Source organism: Vulpes lagopus, chromosome 5, assembly GCF_018345385.1.
Source record: "Vulpes lagopus strain Blue_001 chromosome 5, ASM1834538v1, whole genome shotgun sequence".
Classification (NCBI taxonomy): domain Eukaryota; kingdom Metazoa; phylum Chordata; class Mammalia; order Carnivora; family Canidae; genus Vulpes; species Vulpes lagopus.
Genome location: NC_054828.1, coordinates 27476983 through 27497033, shown reverse-complemented (window position 1 = coordinate 27497033; position 20051 = coordinate 27476983). Strand labels below are relative to the sequence as shown.

At 33.8% G+C, this 20051-nt stretch overlaps 1 protein-coding gene across 7 annotated transcripts in view; it reads right to left on the bottom strand.

The window, feature by feature from the left end:
- TSGA10 (testis specific 10) overlaps positions 1–20051 on the bottom strand; it is a 128672-nt gene that overhangs the window by 54265 nt on the left and 54356 nt on the right. For all 7 annotated transcript variants that reach the window (XR_005987778.1, XR_005987777.1, XM_041754842.1 and 4 more), the window contains 4 exons: positions 19706–19761; positions 18104–18272; positions 16079–16189; positions 12678–12863 (listed from right to left, as the gene is read on the bottom strand). Coding sequence is in view for 5 of the 7 variants with exons in the window: in XM_041754842.1 (XP_041610776.1) it covers positions 12678–12863; positions 16079–16189; positions 18104–18272; positions 19706–19761 (522 nt within the window). In the remaining 2 variants the exon portion in view is untranslated. The remainder of the gene's footprint in view (positions 1–12677; positions 12864–16078; positions 16190–18103; positions 18273–19705; positions 19762–20051) is intronic.

The window sequence follows — 20051 nt, the reverse complement described above, 5'->3', positions numbered from 1 at the left end:
TATATCAAACTAAAAAGCCTCTCTGCACAGCAAAAGCAGTATACGACAAAATGAAAGAAAATATTTGCAAACCATCTATCAGATAAGGAGTTAAAATCCAAAATATATAAGAAACTCATAAAATTCAATAGCAAGAAAAAAATCCAATTTTTAAAACTGGACAGAGGACCCGAATAGATATTTTTTTTAAGAAGACATACAAATGGCCAATAGGTAAATGAAACAATGCTCAACATGACTAATCATCAGGGACGTGCATATCAAAACCACAGTGAGATATCACCTCATACCTGTTAGACTGGTGTTATAAAAAAGACAAGAGATAAAAAGTGTTGCAAAAATGTAAAGAAAAGGTAACCCTTGTTCACTGTTGGTGGGAATATAAGTTGGTACAGCCACCATGGAAAATAATATGAAGGTTTCTTCAACAATTAATAATTGAACTACCATATAATCAGGAAGTGTACATAGTTATAGCTTTTTGTTATATTAGCTCTATTTCCCCCCATAGAGTCCTCTATTATTACCTGGCTTTTAGTTACCATCTGTACTCATTTCCTTAGCTCAATATAGTTTTGATTCCACCCAACTTCTTTGTGCTGTTATTGGTGAATATATCGGATATATATAATTATACAATACTGTTTTATACAACTGACTTTTAAATCAGTTCAAAATGGAAAGTATGCATTTATAATGGTTTTCATAATTACATAATTACCTTTATAGTCATCCTTTCTGTGTGTGTTGATTTGAATTACCATCTGGTGTCAATTACTTTCAGACTGGAGAATTTCATTTAATGTTTTTGTGAAGTGGATCTGCTAACAATGTTTTATTTATCTGGTAATATCTCTATTGTCTTTTTTTTTAATACAGTTTTGCTGGATATAAGACTCATGGCTGGCAGGCTGGTTTGTTTGTTTGTTTTTTTCCTTTAATAACTGTGAATATGTAATTCCACTGCCTTCTGAATTCTAGTTTGTGCTGAGAAGTCAACTGTTAATCTTACTGGGGTTCGCTTGCAAGTAACAACTCATTTTTCTCTTGTTGCTTCTAAGAGTTTCTCCTTGTCCACGGCCTTTAGCATTTTTAAAAAGATTTTATTTATTTAAAAGAGAAAGACAGGAGAAGAAGGAATAGTAGAGGAAGAGGGAGAGAAGGAATCTCAAGCAGACTCTGAGAGAGTATGGAACCCCACTTAGGGCTTGATCTCACAACCCTGTTATCATGACCTGAGCTGAAATCAAGAGTCAGATGCTTAACCAACTGAACCACCAAGGTGGCCCTGGCCTTTAGCAATTTTATTATAATATGTCTGGTTTTTGTTCAGCATCCTAAATGTTAAGATTAATTTTTTAAATTTGCAATATCTTCAGCTATTATTTCTTCAAATATTTCCTCTGCTCCTTTCTCTCTTCTCCTTCTGTTACTCTCATTACATGTATGTTGGTGTGCTTAATGGTGTCCTACATTTCTCTGAGGCTCTGTTCATTTTTCTTCACTATCTTCTTTGTTCCTTGGATTGCATAATCTATTTCAATCTATCTCTAAACCACCAATTCCTGCCTCAGCCAGTTCAAATCTACTGCTGAGCCCCTCTCATTTTTCATTCTGGTTACTATAATTTTCACTCCCAGTCATTCCATTTTGTTCTTTTTTAAAAATAATTTCTCCATATTTTTATTTTTTTAAAAATAATTTCTCATATTCTCCATAAGAATATATTGATATTCTTTATTTAAAAAGATACTGTCATCATACCTTTCTTCACTTAATTAAACATGTCTCATTTAGTTCTTTAAACATATTTATAATGGATACTTTGAAATTTTGCCTGTTAAAATTTGGCATCTGGTGGCTCTCATAGCAATTTTTGTTTGCCTATTACCTCCATCCTCCACTTCCCCTTCCAGTGTATTGGTAATACTCTCTTGTTTTCTTTATGTGTCTCATTTTTGTTGTTGTTGCTGCTATTACTGTCAGATAATATATTGCAGTAACTCTGGCTACGGTTTTCTCTGCCCTCTAGGGGTTGTTATTTGCTTATTTATATGTTCTGGATATAAGAGCTTTATCAGATATGTATTTTATAAATATTTTCTGCAATTTTTGGCTTATCTTTTCATTCTCTTAACAATGTCTTTCACAGAGAAGTTTTTAAGTTTAATGAAATCCACGTTATCAATTTTTTCTTTCATAGATAATGCCTTTGTTATTATATATAAAAAGTCACCATTAAACTCAAGGTCACCCAGATTTTTCCCCATGTTATCTTCTAGAAGTTCTATAGTTTGGCATTTTACATTTTGGTCTAAGGTCCATTTTGAGTTAATTTTTGTGAAAGTAGTAAGATCTTGATCTACATGCTATTTTTTTCCTTGCATATAGATATCGAGTTGTTCTAGAACCATTTGTTAAGAAAGCTCTTTTCTCAACTGAATTTCCTTTGTTCTTCTGTCTTGACTTTGTGTGAGTTGATTTCTGGGCTCTCTGTTCTACTTCATTGATCTATTTGTCTCTATTCCATTGATCTATTTGTCTATTCTTTCACCAATCCTGTGCTGTCTTGAATATTGTAGCATTACAGTCAATCTTCAAGTCAGCTGGTATTCTCCTTATTGAAATTGGTATTCCGAATCTTTTCCCTTTCCATATAAACTTTACAATCAGTTTGTTAATATCCACAAAACAACTTGCTAGAATTTTGGCTGAGACTGAATTGAATCTATACATCTGTTTAGGAAAAACTAACATCTTGACAATAAGAAACCTTCCAATCCATGAACATGGGATATTTCTCCCTTTTTTTTTTTTAAGATTTTATTTATTTACTCATGAGAGACACACAGAGAGAGGCAAAGACATAGGCAGAGGGAGAAGCAGGCTCCAAGTGGGGCCGATATGGGACTTGATCCCGAAACTCCAGGATCATACTCTGAGCCAAAGGCAGACAGCCAACCGCTGAGCCACCCAGGTATCCCTAGTTCTTCATTTAGATCTTTGATTTCTTTCATCAAATATTTATAGTTTTCCATATATATATATATATATAAATATGTACAAGATCTATAGCTAGATTTATATTTAAGTATAAACACTTCCCAACTCATTCTATGATGCCAGAATTATTCTGATACCAAAACCAGACATCACAATAAAAGTATAGACCATTGTCTCTTAGAAATATAGACAAAAAATCCTCAACAACATACCAGAAAACAAAATCCAGCAGCACAAAAAATAATTATATACCATTACCAAGCAGGATTTTACTTAGGAATGCAAAGTTGGTTTAACATCTGAAAATCAATGTAATACACTATTTGTAAAACAACAACAAAAAACCCACATGATCATCTCAACAGACATAGAAAAAGCATCTGAGAAAAAACCCTCAGCTAGCATCACACCTAATGGTGAAACACCAAATGTTTTCCTCCTAAAATCAGGAAAAACACAAGGATGTCCCTCTCCTCTTGCCACCTCTATTCAACATTGCATCAGAAGTTCTAGCTAGTGCAGTTAGGCAAAACAAAAAAAAAGGCATTCAATTTGGAAAGAAAGTACAAACTATCTCTATTTGCAAATGACACGGTCTTGGATGCAGAAAATCCTAATGAATCCACTAAAAAATGATGAGAATTAATAAACAAAGTCAGCCAGGTTGTAGGATAAAAGATCAATACGTAAAAATCAACTGCATTTTTGTTCATTTACAATGAATAATTCAAAAATGAAAATAACACTTCCATTTACAATAACACACAAAAGAATAAAATACTTAGGAATAAAAATTTAACAAAGGGAGGCATAACTTATACTCTGAAACAAAAATATTATTGAAATAAATTAAAGAAGATTTAACAGTGAAACTACAGCCAATGTTCACTGATCACAAGACTTAATATTATTAGGATGGCTGTATTTCCCACATTATTTACAGATTCAACATAATCCCTATCAGAATCCCAGGTGGCTTCTCTGTAGAAATTGCCAGGTTGATCCTAAAATTCATATGGATATTCAAAGGGCTCGAAATAGCCAAAACAATCTTGAATTTAAAAAAAACAAAAACAAAAACAGGAAGCCTCACACTTTCTCACTTCAAAACTTACTACAAAGCAACAGTAATTAATACAGTGTGGTACTGGCATAAAGATAGATACACAGATCAATGGAATAGAACCAGAAATAAAGCCATGTGCCTATAGTCTATTGATTTGCAATAAAGGTGTTAAGAGCAGATGCTGGTTAGACAACTAGATAGCCAGATGCAAAAGAATGAAGTTGGATCCTTACTTCACACCATACACAAAAAATTAACTCAAAACGAATCAAAGACCTAAAACGGGGGACTAGGAGCCTATAGCTAAAAGGTTGCTTTTTGTAGTCATAAAAATCTAAAACTGTGGTGAAGGCTGCACAACTCTGCGAATATACTAAATACATTTGACCTGTATACTTTCAATGGATGAGTTTTATGGCATGCAAACTGTATCTGAGTAAAGCTGCTAAAAAGTAACAAAAATGTGTAGGATGCACTAAAACAATGTATAGAGGAAAATGTAAAACTTTAAGTTATTATATGAAAAAGAAAAATGGTCTAAAACTAATCATGTAAGTGTCCATCTTAAAATTTTAAAAATGAGAGTAAATTAAACACAAATTATGTAGAAGTAAAGGAATAATAAAGAGAAAAAAATCAATAAAATATAAAACCAACAATAAAAAATGAATGAAATTAACACTGCTACTTTGAAAAGATCAACATAAATAACAAATTTCCAACTAAACTGATGAAAATAGAGAAAAGTCATGAATTATCAATAACAAGAATGCATAAAGGATGCCACTAAAAATTATAAATAAACTTTTGACAACAAATTTGGCAACTTTGATGAAATGGACAAATCTTAGAAAAACACAGATTGCCAAAATTGATTTAAGGAGAAACAGAAATTCTGAATAGTTTTCAACCAATTAAAAAATTAAAATAATAATTTAAAATCTTCCTGGCATAATTTCCAGGCCTATATGGTTTTACTTGTGAATTCTACCAACAATTAAAGAGGAAATAATATCAATATACAAACTAGAATAGAGACAAGGGAATATATCCATATTCATTCTGTGAGACAGTATTAACCTGGTTAATATACCTCATTAGTTTATAAGGCAGATTAAGCAAAATCTGAAAATGACATCACAATTACAGGCAAATATCTTCATGAAACCAATGCAAAGATCCACAACAAAATATTACAATTTAACAATTTATTTAAAATATTAGCAATCTAACAATTTGTCTAAAAAGATAATATATCATGATCAACTGGGATTTATTCCAGGAATATATTTTTAATTTTTTTTTTTTAGATTTTATTTACTCATTCATGAGAGACACAGAGAGAGAGAGGCAGAAACACAGGCATGGGAGAAGCAGGCTCCAATGCAGGGAGCCTGACGCGGGACCCGATCCCAGGTCTCCAGGATCACACCCTGGGTTGTAGGCAGTTCTAAGCCACTGAGCCACCCGGGCTGCCCCAGGAATACATGTTTAAATATCAATCAATGTATTAACCATCCTAACAAGCCAAAAAATAAAAATAAAAAGATATGACCATCTCAACAGCTGCGAAAAGGCATTTGATGAAATTCTATACCCATTCATGATAAAAACTCTATGTACACTTAGAAGGTCTTCAAACTGATCAAATGTTTCTACAAGAATATACAGCTAATATCATATTTAAAAAAGAAACACTGAATCCTTTTCCCTTAAGATGATGAATGACACAAAGATGTCCACTCTCACCACTTTTATTCAATGCCAGAGAAATAAAAAGCTTTCAGATTGGAAAAGAAGAAGTAAAGCTATCTTTATATGCAAAGGTCATGATTGCTGATGTAGAAAATCCTTTAAAATCTACCTAAAAAACCTACAAACTAAAAAATTAAATTTAAGCAATACTACAGAATAAAAGATAACAAAATTCTCTATTTCTATGCATAGGCAATCAAAAACTGCAATACAAAATTAAGGAATAAAATATAATTTACAATGATACTTTAAAGACTCACGAGATAATAAAGGATGATAACAAAATATACATAATATCTATAACTTAAAAGTATAAAGCATGTGGATACACTATATTTATGTACTGGAAGACTCAGTATTGTTAAGATCTCAACTCTCCCCATGTTGATTTGTACATTCAATACCATGCTATTCAAGTCCAAAGTAAGTTTTTTTCTACAGAAAATAACTCATTCTAAAATTTACATGAAAATGAAGACTCATAATAACCAATATTCTGAAAAAGAACACATTTGGAGGACTCATACTAACTCATTTCAAGACTTAGTATAAAGCTACATTAAAGAAGATTCTATGATACTGGCTAAGAATGGATATGTATATCCATGAGACAGAAGAGTTCAGAAACAGATCCATTCATATAGAATCAATTTATTTTTGCTAAAATTTCTTGGACTAAAAAAAATAAAAATAAAAAAATAAAATTTCTTGGACTTTCAGACTCCAGAGCTAGGAGAATATAAATTTGCATTGTTTAAGCCACCCAATTTGTGGTATTTTGTTACGGCAGCCCTAGCAGACTAATGCACAAATTAAATGTCCACCAACAGATGAATAAACAAATTGTGATATAGCTATATTATGGAATACTACTCACCAATATGAACTAAAATGAACTAACATACAACATACATGAACTTCAAAAATCATTATGCTGAATGAAAAAAGTCAAGATGCAAATGAATACTGTCTGATTCCATTTATATAAAATTCTAGAGACAGTAAATCAGTAATAGTGACAGAAAGCAAATCAGTAATTGCCTAGGGGTTAGGATGGATTGACTGCAAAAGGGCTTGAAGGAACATTAGGGAGGTAATGAAATGTTCTATAACATGATTATTGTGATGATTGTGAAAATGTATTCATTTGTCAAAAATCATCAGATCACACTGAGTGCTCTTTATTGCATGTAAACTATACTTCAATTTTTAAAAAAATTTATTTATCTGAGAGACAGCACAAATGGTAGGGAGGGGTGGAGGGAGAGAAAGGAAGCCCAATGTGGGATGAATCCCAGAACCCTGGGATCATGCTGAGAAGGAAGCCCAATGTGGGATGAATCCCAGAACCCTGGGATCATGATCCAAACTAAAGGCAGACACTAAACCAACTGAGCCACTCAGGCACCCCAACTTCAACATAGCTGATTAAAAATTAGATATCCAGCAGTTTGTGAACAATAAACAAACTAGATAGTTACATTAATATATTAAACAGACTTTTAAGCAGAGAGTGTTATTCTGGTGACTCACAACACATTTACATTTTCATCATAAATATAAAAAATGCTGAACAAATAGCAGTCTTAAAAATAAAGCGAAAACTGAGAGTATCATTCAAAGAAAGGCAAACAAATCCACAATTATAGAGGAGGATCTTAATACATTTCTTTCAGTAACTGGAAGATCAAGAATACAAATTTGGTAAGGATTTGTAAGAATCGAATGATACTATTAACAAATCTAATCACATATGCATATAAATATACTATATACAAATTCATACAATATGCATCTCCCCAAAATAAGTTCATACACAAGCTTTTCAAGCTTATTTAGAATATTATCAAATATTAATTGTGTACTCTGGCACTAAGCAAGTCTTAACAGATACCAAAGAATGAATATCATATAAACCATTTTATTCATCATAAGGTACAACAAAACTAGAAACAAAATAAAATAACCTTAAGTTCCCTGTGCATTGGCAATTTTTAAAATAACTTCAGTGAACATAATTATTTTGAATGTAAATGGACTAAACAGGGGATCCCTGGGTGGCTCAGTGGTTTGGCGCCTGCCTTTGGCCCAGGGCGCAATCCTGGAGTCCCGGGATCGAGTCCCACGTTGGGCTCCCGGCATGGAGCCTGCTTCTCCTTCCTCCTGTGTCTCTGCCTCTCTCTCTCTCTCTCTCTCTCATAAATAAATAAATCTTTTAAAAAATTAAAAATAAATAAATAAATAAATAAATAAATAAATAAATAAATGGACTAAACACACTAAACACCCCAGTCAAAAGACAGGGTGTCAAAATGGAAAAAACATCAAGATCCATCAATGTGCTGCCTATAAGAGACTCATTTTAGACCTAAAGATACCTGCAGAATGAAAGTGAGGAAGTGGAGAAACATTTATCACATAAATGGATGTCAAAAGAAAGCTGGAGTAGCAATACTTATATTAGACAAACTAGACTTTAAAACAAAGACTATAAAAAGAGACATAGAAGACCATTATGTTATCATAAAGGGGACAATCCAACATGAAGATATAACAATGTAAAATATTTATACACTCAACATGAGAGCACCCAAATATGTAAAACAATTAATAACAAACATAAAGGATCTAATTGATAATAACAATAATAATAGGGGACTTTAACACCTCACTTACATCAATGGACAGATAATTTAAACAGAAAATAAATAAGAAAAGAACAGCTTTGAAAAATACACTGGCAGATGGACTTAACAGAAATATTGAGAGCATTTCATCCTAAAGCAGCAGAATACACATTCTTTTCAAGTGCAAATGGAACATTCTCTAGAACCGATTACATATTAGTGCATAAAACAGGCCTCAACAAATACGAAATTGAAATCATACCATGCATCTTTTCTGACCACAGCACTATGAAACTAGAAGTCAACCACAAGAAACCATTTGGAAAACCCACAAATACATTAATGTTAAACAACATGCTACTAAACAATTAATGAGTCAACCATCAAAGCAAAGAAAATTTTTAAAATACATGCAAACAAATGAAAATGAAAACACAAAAGTCCAAAACCTTTGGGATGCAGCAAAAGTGGTCCTAAGAGGGAAGTATATGGCAATACAGGCCTACCTCAAGAAGCAAGAAAAATCTCAAATATACAACCAAACCTTACACCTAAAGGACCTAGAAAAAGAACAACAAATGAAGCAGAAGCAACAGAAGGAAGGAAATAATAAAGATTACAGCAGAAGTTAATGATGTAGAAACTAAAAACGTCAACAACAATAGAACAGATCAATGAAATCAGGAGCTTGTTCTTTGAAAAAATTGATAAAATTGATAAATCTTTGGCCAGACTTACCAAAAAAAAAAAAAAGCCAAAAAACAACAACAAAAAAAGACAAAGGATCCAAATAAATAAAATCACAAGGAGAGAGAAGAAATAATAGCCAATATCACAGAAATACAATTATAAGAGAATATAAAAACTATATGCAAACAAATTGGACAACCTAGAAGAAATGGATAAATTCCTAGAAATATATAAACTAACAAAACTCAAACAGGAAGAAATAGAAAACTTGGACAAACCAAAAAAAAAAAAAAAACCCACAAAAAAATTGGATCAGTAATCAAAAAACTTCCAACAAGGTCTAGGGCCAAATGGCTTCACAGAAATCTACCAAACATTTTTTTAAAGATTTTATTTATTTATTCATTAGAGACACACAGAGAGAGAGACAGAGACACAGGCAGAGACACAGCAGAGGGAGAAGCAAGCTCCATACAGGGAGCCCGATGTGGGACTCAATCCCAGGACTCCAGGGTCACGACCTGAGCCAAAGGCAGACATCTAACTGCTGCACCACCCAGGCATCCCTCTACCAAACATTTAAAGAAGAGTTAATACCTATTCTCAAACTATTCCAAAACAAAAAAAGAAAGAAAGAAAAGGGAAAAAGCTTCCAAATTCATTCTATAAGGCCAGCATTACCCTGATACCAAAATCAGATAAAGACTAAAAAAAGAGAAATACAGGGGTATCTGGCTCAGTCAGGGGAGTGTGAGACTCTTGATCAGGGTCATGAATTCAAGTCCTGAATTGGGTATAGAGATTACTAAAAAATAAATTAAAAACTTAGAAAAAGAGAGACCTACAGGCCAATATCCCTGATGAACATGGATGCAAAAATTCTCAAAAAAAAAAAAAAAACAGCAAACTGAATCCAATAATATATTTTAAAAAATCATTCACCACAATCAAATGGGATTTATTCCTGGGTTGCCAAGGTGGTTCAATATTTGCAAATCTATCAATGTGCTATTATATACCACAATAATAAAAGAAGGCATAAGAACCGTATGATCATTTAGTAGATGCAGAAAAAAACATTGACAAGGTACAGCATTCAATCATGATAAAAACCCTCAACAGGGGCACTTGGGTTGCTCAGTGGTTGAGCATCTGCCTTCGGTTCAGGTCATGATCCTGAGATCCTGGGATCGAGTCCCTCATCAGGCTCCTTGCAGAGAGCCTACTTTTTGCCTCTCTCTCTGTGTCTCTTATGAATAAATAAATAAAATCTTAAAAAAAAAAACTCAACAAAGTAGGTTTAGACAGAACATATCTCAATATAATAAAAGCCATATACAAAAAATCCACAGCTAATGTCCTCAATGGGGAAAAACTGAGAGCTTTTCCTCTATGGTCAGAGAAAAAGATAAGGATGTCCACTCACACCACTGTCATTTAACATAACAGAAGTCCTAACCACAGCAACAAAAAGAAATAAAAAGCATCCAAATTGGCAAGGAAGAAGTCAAACTTTCACTATTTGCAGATGACATGATACTCTATATAGGAGTGCCTGGGTGGCTCAGTCGGTTAAGCGTCAGCCTTCAGCTCCGGTCATGATCTCAGGGTCCTCAGACAGAGCACTGTGTGCTTCTCCCTCTCCCTCTGCCTGCTGCTTTCCCTGCTTGTACTCTTGCTCTGTCAAATAAATAAATACAATCTTAAAAAAAAAAAGAAAACTTGAAAAAGTCCACCAAAAGACTGCTAGAACTGATACACAAATTCAGTAAGGTCACAGGACCCAAAACCAACCTACAGAACTCCGTTATATTTCCATATCTCAACAAAATGAAGCAGCAGAAAGAGAAATGAAGCAATCAATCCTGGTTATAATTGCACCAAAAACCATAAGATACCTAGGAAATGCACCTAACCAAAGAGGTGAAAGACCTGTACTCTGAAAAGTATAAAACACTAATGAAAGAAATTGAAGATGACACAAAGAAATAGAAAGATACTTCATCCTCATGGATTAGAAGAATAAATATTGTTAAAATATCTATACTACCCAAAGCAATCTACACATTTAATGCAATCCCTATCAAAATACCACCAGCATTTTTCACAGAACTAGAACAATCCTAAAATTTGTATGGAACCACAAAAGACCCTGAATAGCCAAAGTAACCTTGAAAAAGAAAAGCAAAGCTGGAGGCATCACAATTCCAGATTTCAAGTTATACTACAAAGGTCTAGTGAACAAAACAAGATGGCACTGGCACAAAAACAGAGTCATAAATCAATAGAACAAAACACCTAGAAATGAAGCATACCTTTATGATCAATTAATACTCATCAAAGCAGGAAAGAATATCTGAAGGGAAAAAAAAACAGTCTCTTCAACAAACGGTGTTGGGAAAAGTGGACAGCAGCATGCAAAAGAATGAAACCGGGGCACACTCTTACACCAAACACAAAAATAAATTAAAAATGGATTAAAGATCTAAATATGAGACCTAAAACCATAAAAATCTTAGAGAAGAACACAGGAATGGCCAGGAAACATGAAAAGATCCTCAATTTCACTGTAATCAAGGAAATAGAAAACAAAAAAGTATAGAAAAATGTAAAAGTCTGACCATATCAAGTATTGATTAGTACCTGAGAAAATAAAAATCCATAATTCCTGGTTAAAGGGTAAAACTGTAGAGAGCACTTTGACAATACTTCGAAGAGTTAAAACTGCTCAAATCTATCCAGTTATTCCACTTTCGGGCATAAATCAGAGAAATACATACCCAAGGAGAATACTAAAAGAATGTTCATTGTAGCATTTTATTATAGAAAAAGTGAAGACAATTAAATTTCCTTTAATATGGGAATGAATTTTTAAAATAAAATATTTATACAATGACTACAGATGCAACTGTTTGGATGTATACTGTATGTATCAAAATAGATGAATTTCAAAATTATGATATGGAGCAAAAAAGGCAAACTGCAAATGGATATCTAGAGTATCACTTAAAAAAGCCACAAAACAATATTATACATAATGTATGGGTGATAGATATATAGAAAAAGTATAAACACATGCAAAATAGTTACATAACTGACATGAAAGTTATCCATGCCAACCATTAGGGAGGGAGGAGCGGGAAGGATGAAGAGTTGTATCTGTAATAATTTGTTTCTTTATAAAAAGAGAATCTTGACACAATATGAAAAATGTTAGCATCCTTCAACTGGGGAGATTGGCACATGTGTGTTATTTATATTACTTTTTTTTTTTTTTGCACTTTTTTGGTATATATGAAACAATTCCTAATTTTTTAAAATGCTGAAGATTAAAATGCTGAAGATTAAAATGCCCTGGTTGTAGGGCAGTTAATAGGTTAAAGCAGAACCAGATCAGATATAGAAGGACAATTAGGCTACAATTCACAATATATTTAAATAATTTAAATGTTTATACATTTAATTTATGGAATGCCAAACAAAACTCTTTCAAGGATGATGCAGGATGCCCTACAAGTATATTTTTCCAAACTTACCTGCTCAACCTCTCTGTTGAGAGAATCTACTTTTTCTTTCAATCTGTTACCCTCTGCCTCAGCAGTGATGAGTTCTAATTTGAGGGTATTGTTATCTGCCTCTGCTTGACGGGCCTTATTTTCCCAGTTTTCAGCATCTTCATTGGCTTTTCGGAGTTGGTCCATCATTTGCCGGTTCTCAGATTCCTAGAAAGCAAATCTTAGGTATTACTTTAAAAGATATACAATGGTCAACATACAATGCAATGTAAACATTATTTGTCAGGTCATTGGAAATTTATTTGCTACAGGATCATTTGTAACATAAACTCGAGGAATCCCATCTACACTCAATTTAGAAAATTGGTCATTCTGTAATTAACAAAAGGGAGTGGGACCAGAATCTGCCCTGGCTCCTGAGTCACACTCACTGATCTAGTAAAGTTAAGCTGTTTACTCCTATCTTCAGAATCTGGATGAGTATGTTGTTTTATTGCTTTTGTTCAACCAAAATCCTTCATTGTCTTCATTGCCTTCTTTCCCTATGTATCTGTTTACTTACTACTTGCTGGTTACTTACTACTTACTACTTACTTTGAGTTTCTGCCTTAGCCTAACCTTTTGTATCTGTGTATTCCCTTGTTCTTGATCGCTTTTCTAGGTTGTACTAGCTACAGAACTTCTGACTGTTTGCATATCCCAAACATCAACTTCTGATAATTCTGTTGGTTGGGCACATTTCCTGGCTAGCTCCTGCCATTCATTCATAACCCCAACCTTAATTTTCTCCATCATGGACTATACTATGATTCACTTCTGCTCACTGTTCTAGTACCTTGCTTAATATTACTAAGAAGTAAAATATCAAATCTATGCCAATAAACAATATTCATAAATACACAGTCATAATGGGAATATGACATAGAACTAATTTTTAAAACCTTAAAGGGATGTTATTTTTTTTTAATTTTTATTTATTAATTTGAGAGAGAGAGAGAGTGCACAAGTGAGGGCAGCAGCAGAGGGATAGGGAAAGAGAAAATCTTAAGCCTGACTCTGGGCTGTATCTCATGATCCTGAGATCATGACCTACCTGAGCAGAAACAGTCAGTCAGTCATTTAACTGATTGAGCCAACTAAGTGCCCCCAGGGGATCTTATTTCTGAAGGAAAACAATCAGCTCCACAAATGATATACTATATTGAGTAATCATTATGAGGCTATTTTTAAAAAGCATATTTTAATAATAATGGTTTGGTCAACTCATTCTTAAAATGTCATTTATAATTTTGGGAATTAATTAAAAGGCATTAGATCTCTTTCTCTCCTGTTAATATGCAGTGAATATCTCTCTCAGAACCATAAAGTGACCAAATTGCAATAAGCAATGCCTCACTGTAATAAGGCTTTCAAATCAGATTTAAGTTCTCACCAGTATGATTAATTATGAGACTGATGAACTGAAATTCAGTTAATATCGCCACCTTGTGGTTTGGTTATTTATGACTAACGTGAAAGATTTTTGCCAAGTCTGTTAGTTACTAATAAGTTAACATACTAAACTACTGCACTGGCTTTCAAGATTCAGATATTCAGAATATGCCACTAGAAATCTGATGTGTTTCCCACTATTACACTAAAAATAACAGTTGTGTACACAGTGTGTACCTGGGAGGTACATAGTAATAGTATACATAAATTGAATTTTACCCCATCAATCTTCACCCTCTACCTTTCTATAGCACTCACTGTCTACACCATTCTCTTAACACTACTTTATAGCTTTACACTATTAGGTGTGGATGTCCAGTCTCCCCAATAATATTCTGAATTCCTTGAAGATAGAAACCATTTTTAAAATATTAGCTTTCTGACTAAAATCCTTTGTGCTACTTGACTGAATTATGGGTACAGCCTCTCCTAAATGATCTCCCTATTATCACCCACTTATACACTCCCCTCTAGCTATAGAACCTACTTTTTTTCCCCTTACACCTTTGCTCATTTTGTCTCCACTGCTTGGGGTGCCATTCTGTTTCCTGTTTTTCATCTCTGGCACCTCAGCAACTAGCATACTACAATGCTGAATGAATCAAGTATTCAACAATTTTTAATGGACCCATGGTTTATTCTCTCAAGGAACTGCCTAGATCCATCTAGCTTTGTTGTAAAATGAAATCTGTTAAAAACAAATAAAAAATCTCATACTAGGATGCTACCAGCTGAGAGAACCTTGATGTGTGATGTCTGAAAATACAATTCCACAATCTAAAAGCCCCAGTCACTAATAGTGGAATTTCAGGAAATGTGACAAGCTAGGGAGAAAAAGGGAAGTGTCTAACACTGAATGAAAGCTTAGTACATCAAATGTTCAGATACTCATTGATTTACATTCTACCTTATATATACCTAATGGTTCACTGTCCTAGGTCTATCTTACTTGGGCCTTCTTCCCAATTGCAAATGGGCCACTGGGACTCAGAGAGGTTGAACAGCCCACATAAGTCCATGTTAATAGTGAGAAGAGGGGTCAGACCTCTGACTTTGAAACTTCCATGTGTTTATGGTATTATGTTGCTGGCACCTTAAAATCGAGACATGTAGAAAACCATCTGCTTTGCCAACATAAGGCTGCTGCCTTACTGCCTTACTTGCTTACGGAGTCCTCAGAATCTCTTCTCTCTCAAGGTCTTAAACAATCTTATATACACCAAAAATGCTCAAGAAATATTCGTAGACTAATATTAAATGAGATGTTAAATAGAACAAGGAAAACAGTTTGGGGGTAGAAAGTTCCTATTAATGGTTTGAGTGGTATATAAGGAACACTATATTATAGTAATCAATCCAGCTACAGTAATTAGATAATATTTTACCAAATGCACATACCTAACATCCTTGGTCAAGCTGTCTGTTTATTCCAGAGTTGGCACACCTATATCCAGATTTATTTGGTATTAGCTGTTGCTAATACAGGTGCCTGGTCATATGGTTACTAACAGAGTAGTACAGAGCAGAGCCATCTACTCTCTGATCCTAAGAAACAGATGGCCCTACAACAAGGTGATCAATTCTGATCTACTACACAATCAGGTGGAGCCTCTTTTGTCAAAGGTCTGTAAACTTAAAACTATCATGTCTCAAATATAAGTGAGCCCAAGTTTATTCTGGTCCCTTGTCCTTCATTCAGTTAGGAGGAATCCACTTATCTAGAATGGCTAAATGGCATACTAAAAGTGACATATTCTTGAGTTACCTTTCTGGACATTGGTGATATTCTAAATATATACTAAATCCATCATTGTCAATACAAAAATATTCTATATATTAAAGAAAGACTTGGTTCAGCTATCCCTATGATCAATAACTTCAGCAAAATCTCTTAGAAATCATGAGCAAAGAGGAAAAAACTATATACATACTTCAGACTTTAATATATTCTTCAGCTTGTTAACCTCCAAATTAGTATCTTGGACCTTCTGTTTTATGTCATTTAGTTCATTGTGCGTATCATTCAATTTTTTAGACAGGGCCTATAAGAAAAAGATAGCTAGATTTGACTACAAAAAAAAGTAATAACAATTGCTTTATGTCAAAACCACCATAAATCTTAAATATTTATAATAATGATAAAAATATCTCATATATAAAACTCATAAAAACCAAAAACACTTCAAATCTTCCTGCCTTTTAATACCACATTCCTTGCCTTAAAACCTTGCAAACTCCTTCCAGTGAGTCGAAGTTCATTTAACCAAACCTCTATCTAAACTTGCCTTCACAATTTGTTTGGCTAATGGGGCAATAAACAACAGGACACAAATACAGGCTTGAAAAATTTTTATTTATTGGGACTTTCTGTTGCTGCTTTTGGGAATACTACAACCATTACCATGTGAATAAATCTGGATGAGGTTGTGGGATAATAGGAGACATGAGGCCTATCATCCCACTAGGGAAAAAACAAAACGGAAAATACAAGAATCAAAATAGTAAATGAGCAAATAACTCAAACAGACAATTCACAAAAATGAAGCACAAGTAGGTAATACTTGAAAAAAGTTAATCAAAAAATTTTTAATTTTTTAAACTTTTAAATGTTTACATTTTAATTCTAAATTTAAATAATTTTTAAATACTATTTTGCCCTCCAAATCAGCAAAGAATTAAACTTATTCCATTATAGCAAAGAATGAGCATTTCCATGTATCTTGGAGTAAACTTAAATTTGTAAAAAGTAAATCTGTGATCTACTATCTACTATCTATAATCTATTTCAAGAAACTTTTTTTTTTCAAGAAACATTTTTAAATGCTCATAAAAACAGGAAAGGCAAATATGCTGCTTGACTATCTTATCATGTAGAAAAAAGCATGATATAAAGTGGAATGAGGTTTTATACCAGTTACATGAAAAAGTTCATGTAAATAAAAGTAAAAAAATTTTTTAAAGTACATTGAAAACAGTAAAAATATATGTTAATGGTGACTATTTCTGGGTGGCAAAAAGAGTGTTTAATCTAGTTTTTCATAAATATATTTACCTTTAGCCTATTTGCTCTAGCTATAAGTAAGTCCTATAAATTCATACCTTTGTTATTACTGCTATTCATTAATTTTTTAAAAATAAAAAGTAGTGCAGCAATTGCACTACTGGGTATTTACCCCAAAGATACAAATGCAGTGAAACGCCAGGACACCTGCACCCCAATGTTTATAGCAGCAATGTCCACGGTGACCAAACTGTGGAAGGAGCCTCAGTGTCCATAGAAAGATGAATGGATAAAGTAGATATTTTATATATATATATATATAATCAATCAATTATATATATATATATATAATATATATATATATTATATATATATAATGGAATATTACTCAGCCATTAGAAACAACGAATACCCACCATTTGCTTCAATGTGGATGGAACTGGGGGGGTATTATGCTGAGTGAAGTAAATCAATCAGAGAAGGACAATCATTATATGGTTTCACTTATACGGGGAATATAAGAAATAGTGAAAGGGATTATAGGGGAAAGGAGAGAAAATGAGTGGGAAAAATCAGAGAGGGTGACAAAGTATGAGAGACACCTAACTCTGGAAAATGAATAGGGGGTAGTGGAAGGGGAGTTGGGACGGGGTAATGGGGTCACTGGGTGATGAGCACTGGGTGTTATATGTTGGCAAATCAAACTCCAATAAAAAATATACAAAAAAAGAAGTACTTCCTAAAGTTTAATATAAATCTATTTTATCATCACTCCCTCTCTCTCCTTTAATACTTTATGTCTGAGAATTTCATTTAGAAATTATGTGGTATATTCTATGTAATAAAGGTTTAAAAAGTGGCTGATTCCAAAGCTGAACTTTTCTACGAAATGAAATGAAATGAAATGGAATGAAATGTGTCTCAGAACAAAACAAGATTCTAGGAAAAAGTGTACCTGGTTTTCTTGTTTAGCTTTAGAAAACTGTTCTTGGAGATTATCATTCTCATGAGCCAAGATATCTCTTTCCCTGGCAATCTGAGCCAGCTCATCATTTGTTTCATCCAATTGCCGACGCATTCTGGAAATGTCTTGTTCACACATAATTAGGGCTTCAGTAGACTGTCTATTCCACAAATCAGATAGTACATAAGAAGAAACAGTTTACCAAAAACAGAATAACTAATTCTCGTAAGAAAGAAGATGGACAGTTCGCATGAGAACATTTGACATTGTAAACACATTTAAAATTTAAATGTAGTTGATTGGAATTTCTCTATGTTACCCACATTTCACTATAAAAAGGGATGCTAGGGACGCCTGGGTGGTTGTCTGACGTCAGCTCAGGGCGTGATCCCAGAATCCTGGGATTGAGTCCTGCATCGGGCTCCCTGTGTGGAGCCTGCTTCTCCCTCTGCCTTTGTCTCTGCCTCTCATGAATAAATAAAATCTTTAAAAGAGGGCAGCCCGGGTGGCTCAGCGAGCGGTTTAGCGCCGCCTTCAGCCCAGGGCCTGATCCTGGAGACCTGGGATGGAGTCCCATGTCGGGCTCCACGTCGGGCTCCCTGCATGGAGCCTGCTTGTGTCTCTGCCTCTCTCTCTCTCCTTCTCTCTCTCTGTCTCTCAAGAATAAATAAAAAAATAAAAAATAAATCTTTAAAGAAAGGGGGGGATGCTAAATATACATGTCAATGATTTGCTAAGTATTTAGAAAACTTCTGATGTTCAACTATAAGAAAGCCTTCACCCTACCTGTAGCTGCTATAGCTTAGTCTTCTTTGCAGTTTCCTTGTCCTCTCGCCTCGTAAAAATTAATGGTTCTCAGGGCTTAACTCTCAGCCTCCTAATTCTTCTCACTCTACCCCTTCTCTCAGAAAATCCTATTCATAGCCATGGCTCCCAGCTCCATCTTCAGATGACTCTGAAATCTTATCTCCAATCTCAGCCTCTTTCACTCCAAACTCATATTTAACTGATTATTAGACATATCTACAAGAAATTCTCGAAGGCTCTTCAAATTCAGAGGAAAATCAGATGTTTCCACACACTTTCATAATGTTCAGTATTCATCCCCAGTCAAAAAATTGGCATTCTCCTAGATTCTCCCCCTCACAAGCACGTTACTCCTGTCTCCCAACTCATCCACCCCAATCTATCATCTCTTCCGCCTAGGTCATCTTTCTAACACAAAAATCTCCCCAATGTTCTTTAATGATTTCTTACTGTCCAAAAGATACAATCAAGACTCATTTGTCTATACCATTGGCCTCTGACATTTAGCCTTTCCTTCCATCACTCACTTATACTTTGGGTTCTAACACACTCACCTACTTGTCATTCAAGAGGCTCTTAAACATGATCTGTGGTTCTTTTCTATTCTTTTTTTGTTGTTGTTAACACCATATTTTCTTTATTTTGCTAGACAGACTATGCCTCCTTTCAACATTAGAAAGTTATAACCTTATATGTATCACAAAGCCCCTTGTCTCCTACTATCTGTACCTAACATAGTACTTTGCCACAAATAAGTGCTCAAATTTTTGTTGAGTGATGACTTACCTTGATGCCTGTTCCATCTCAGCAATGATATTCTTCATGCCTGAAATGGTCTTTTCCTTGAAAAGTAATATAAGTATTAAATAAAAAATTATTTTAAACTATTTCTTTTAAAATTGAATGAACAAAGAGAAATGCTCCTCTCCCTTTTTGATTCCCATTTGGTTTTAAACATTTACATTCTATTCTTCTTTTTTACACTTTAAAACTAAAGCCTGATGTACTGGTGTATTTGTAATGGATAAAAACAAGATTGTGCTTATTAAAGACTACATTTTGGTGCACTGATATGAGATCAATGTAGCAAATACTTGGTTAAAATATTTTGTGTAGTCACCCAGCAACACAA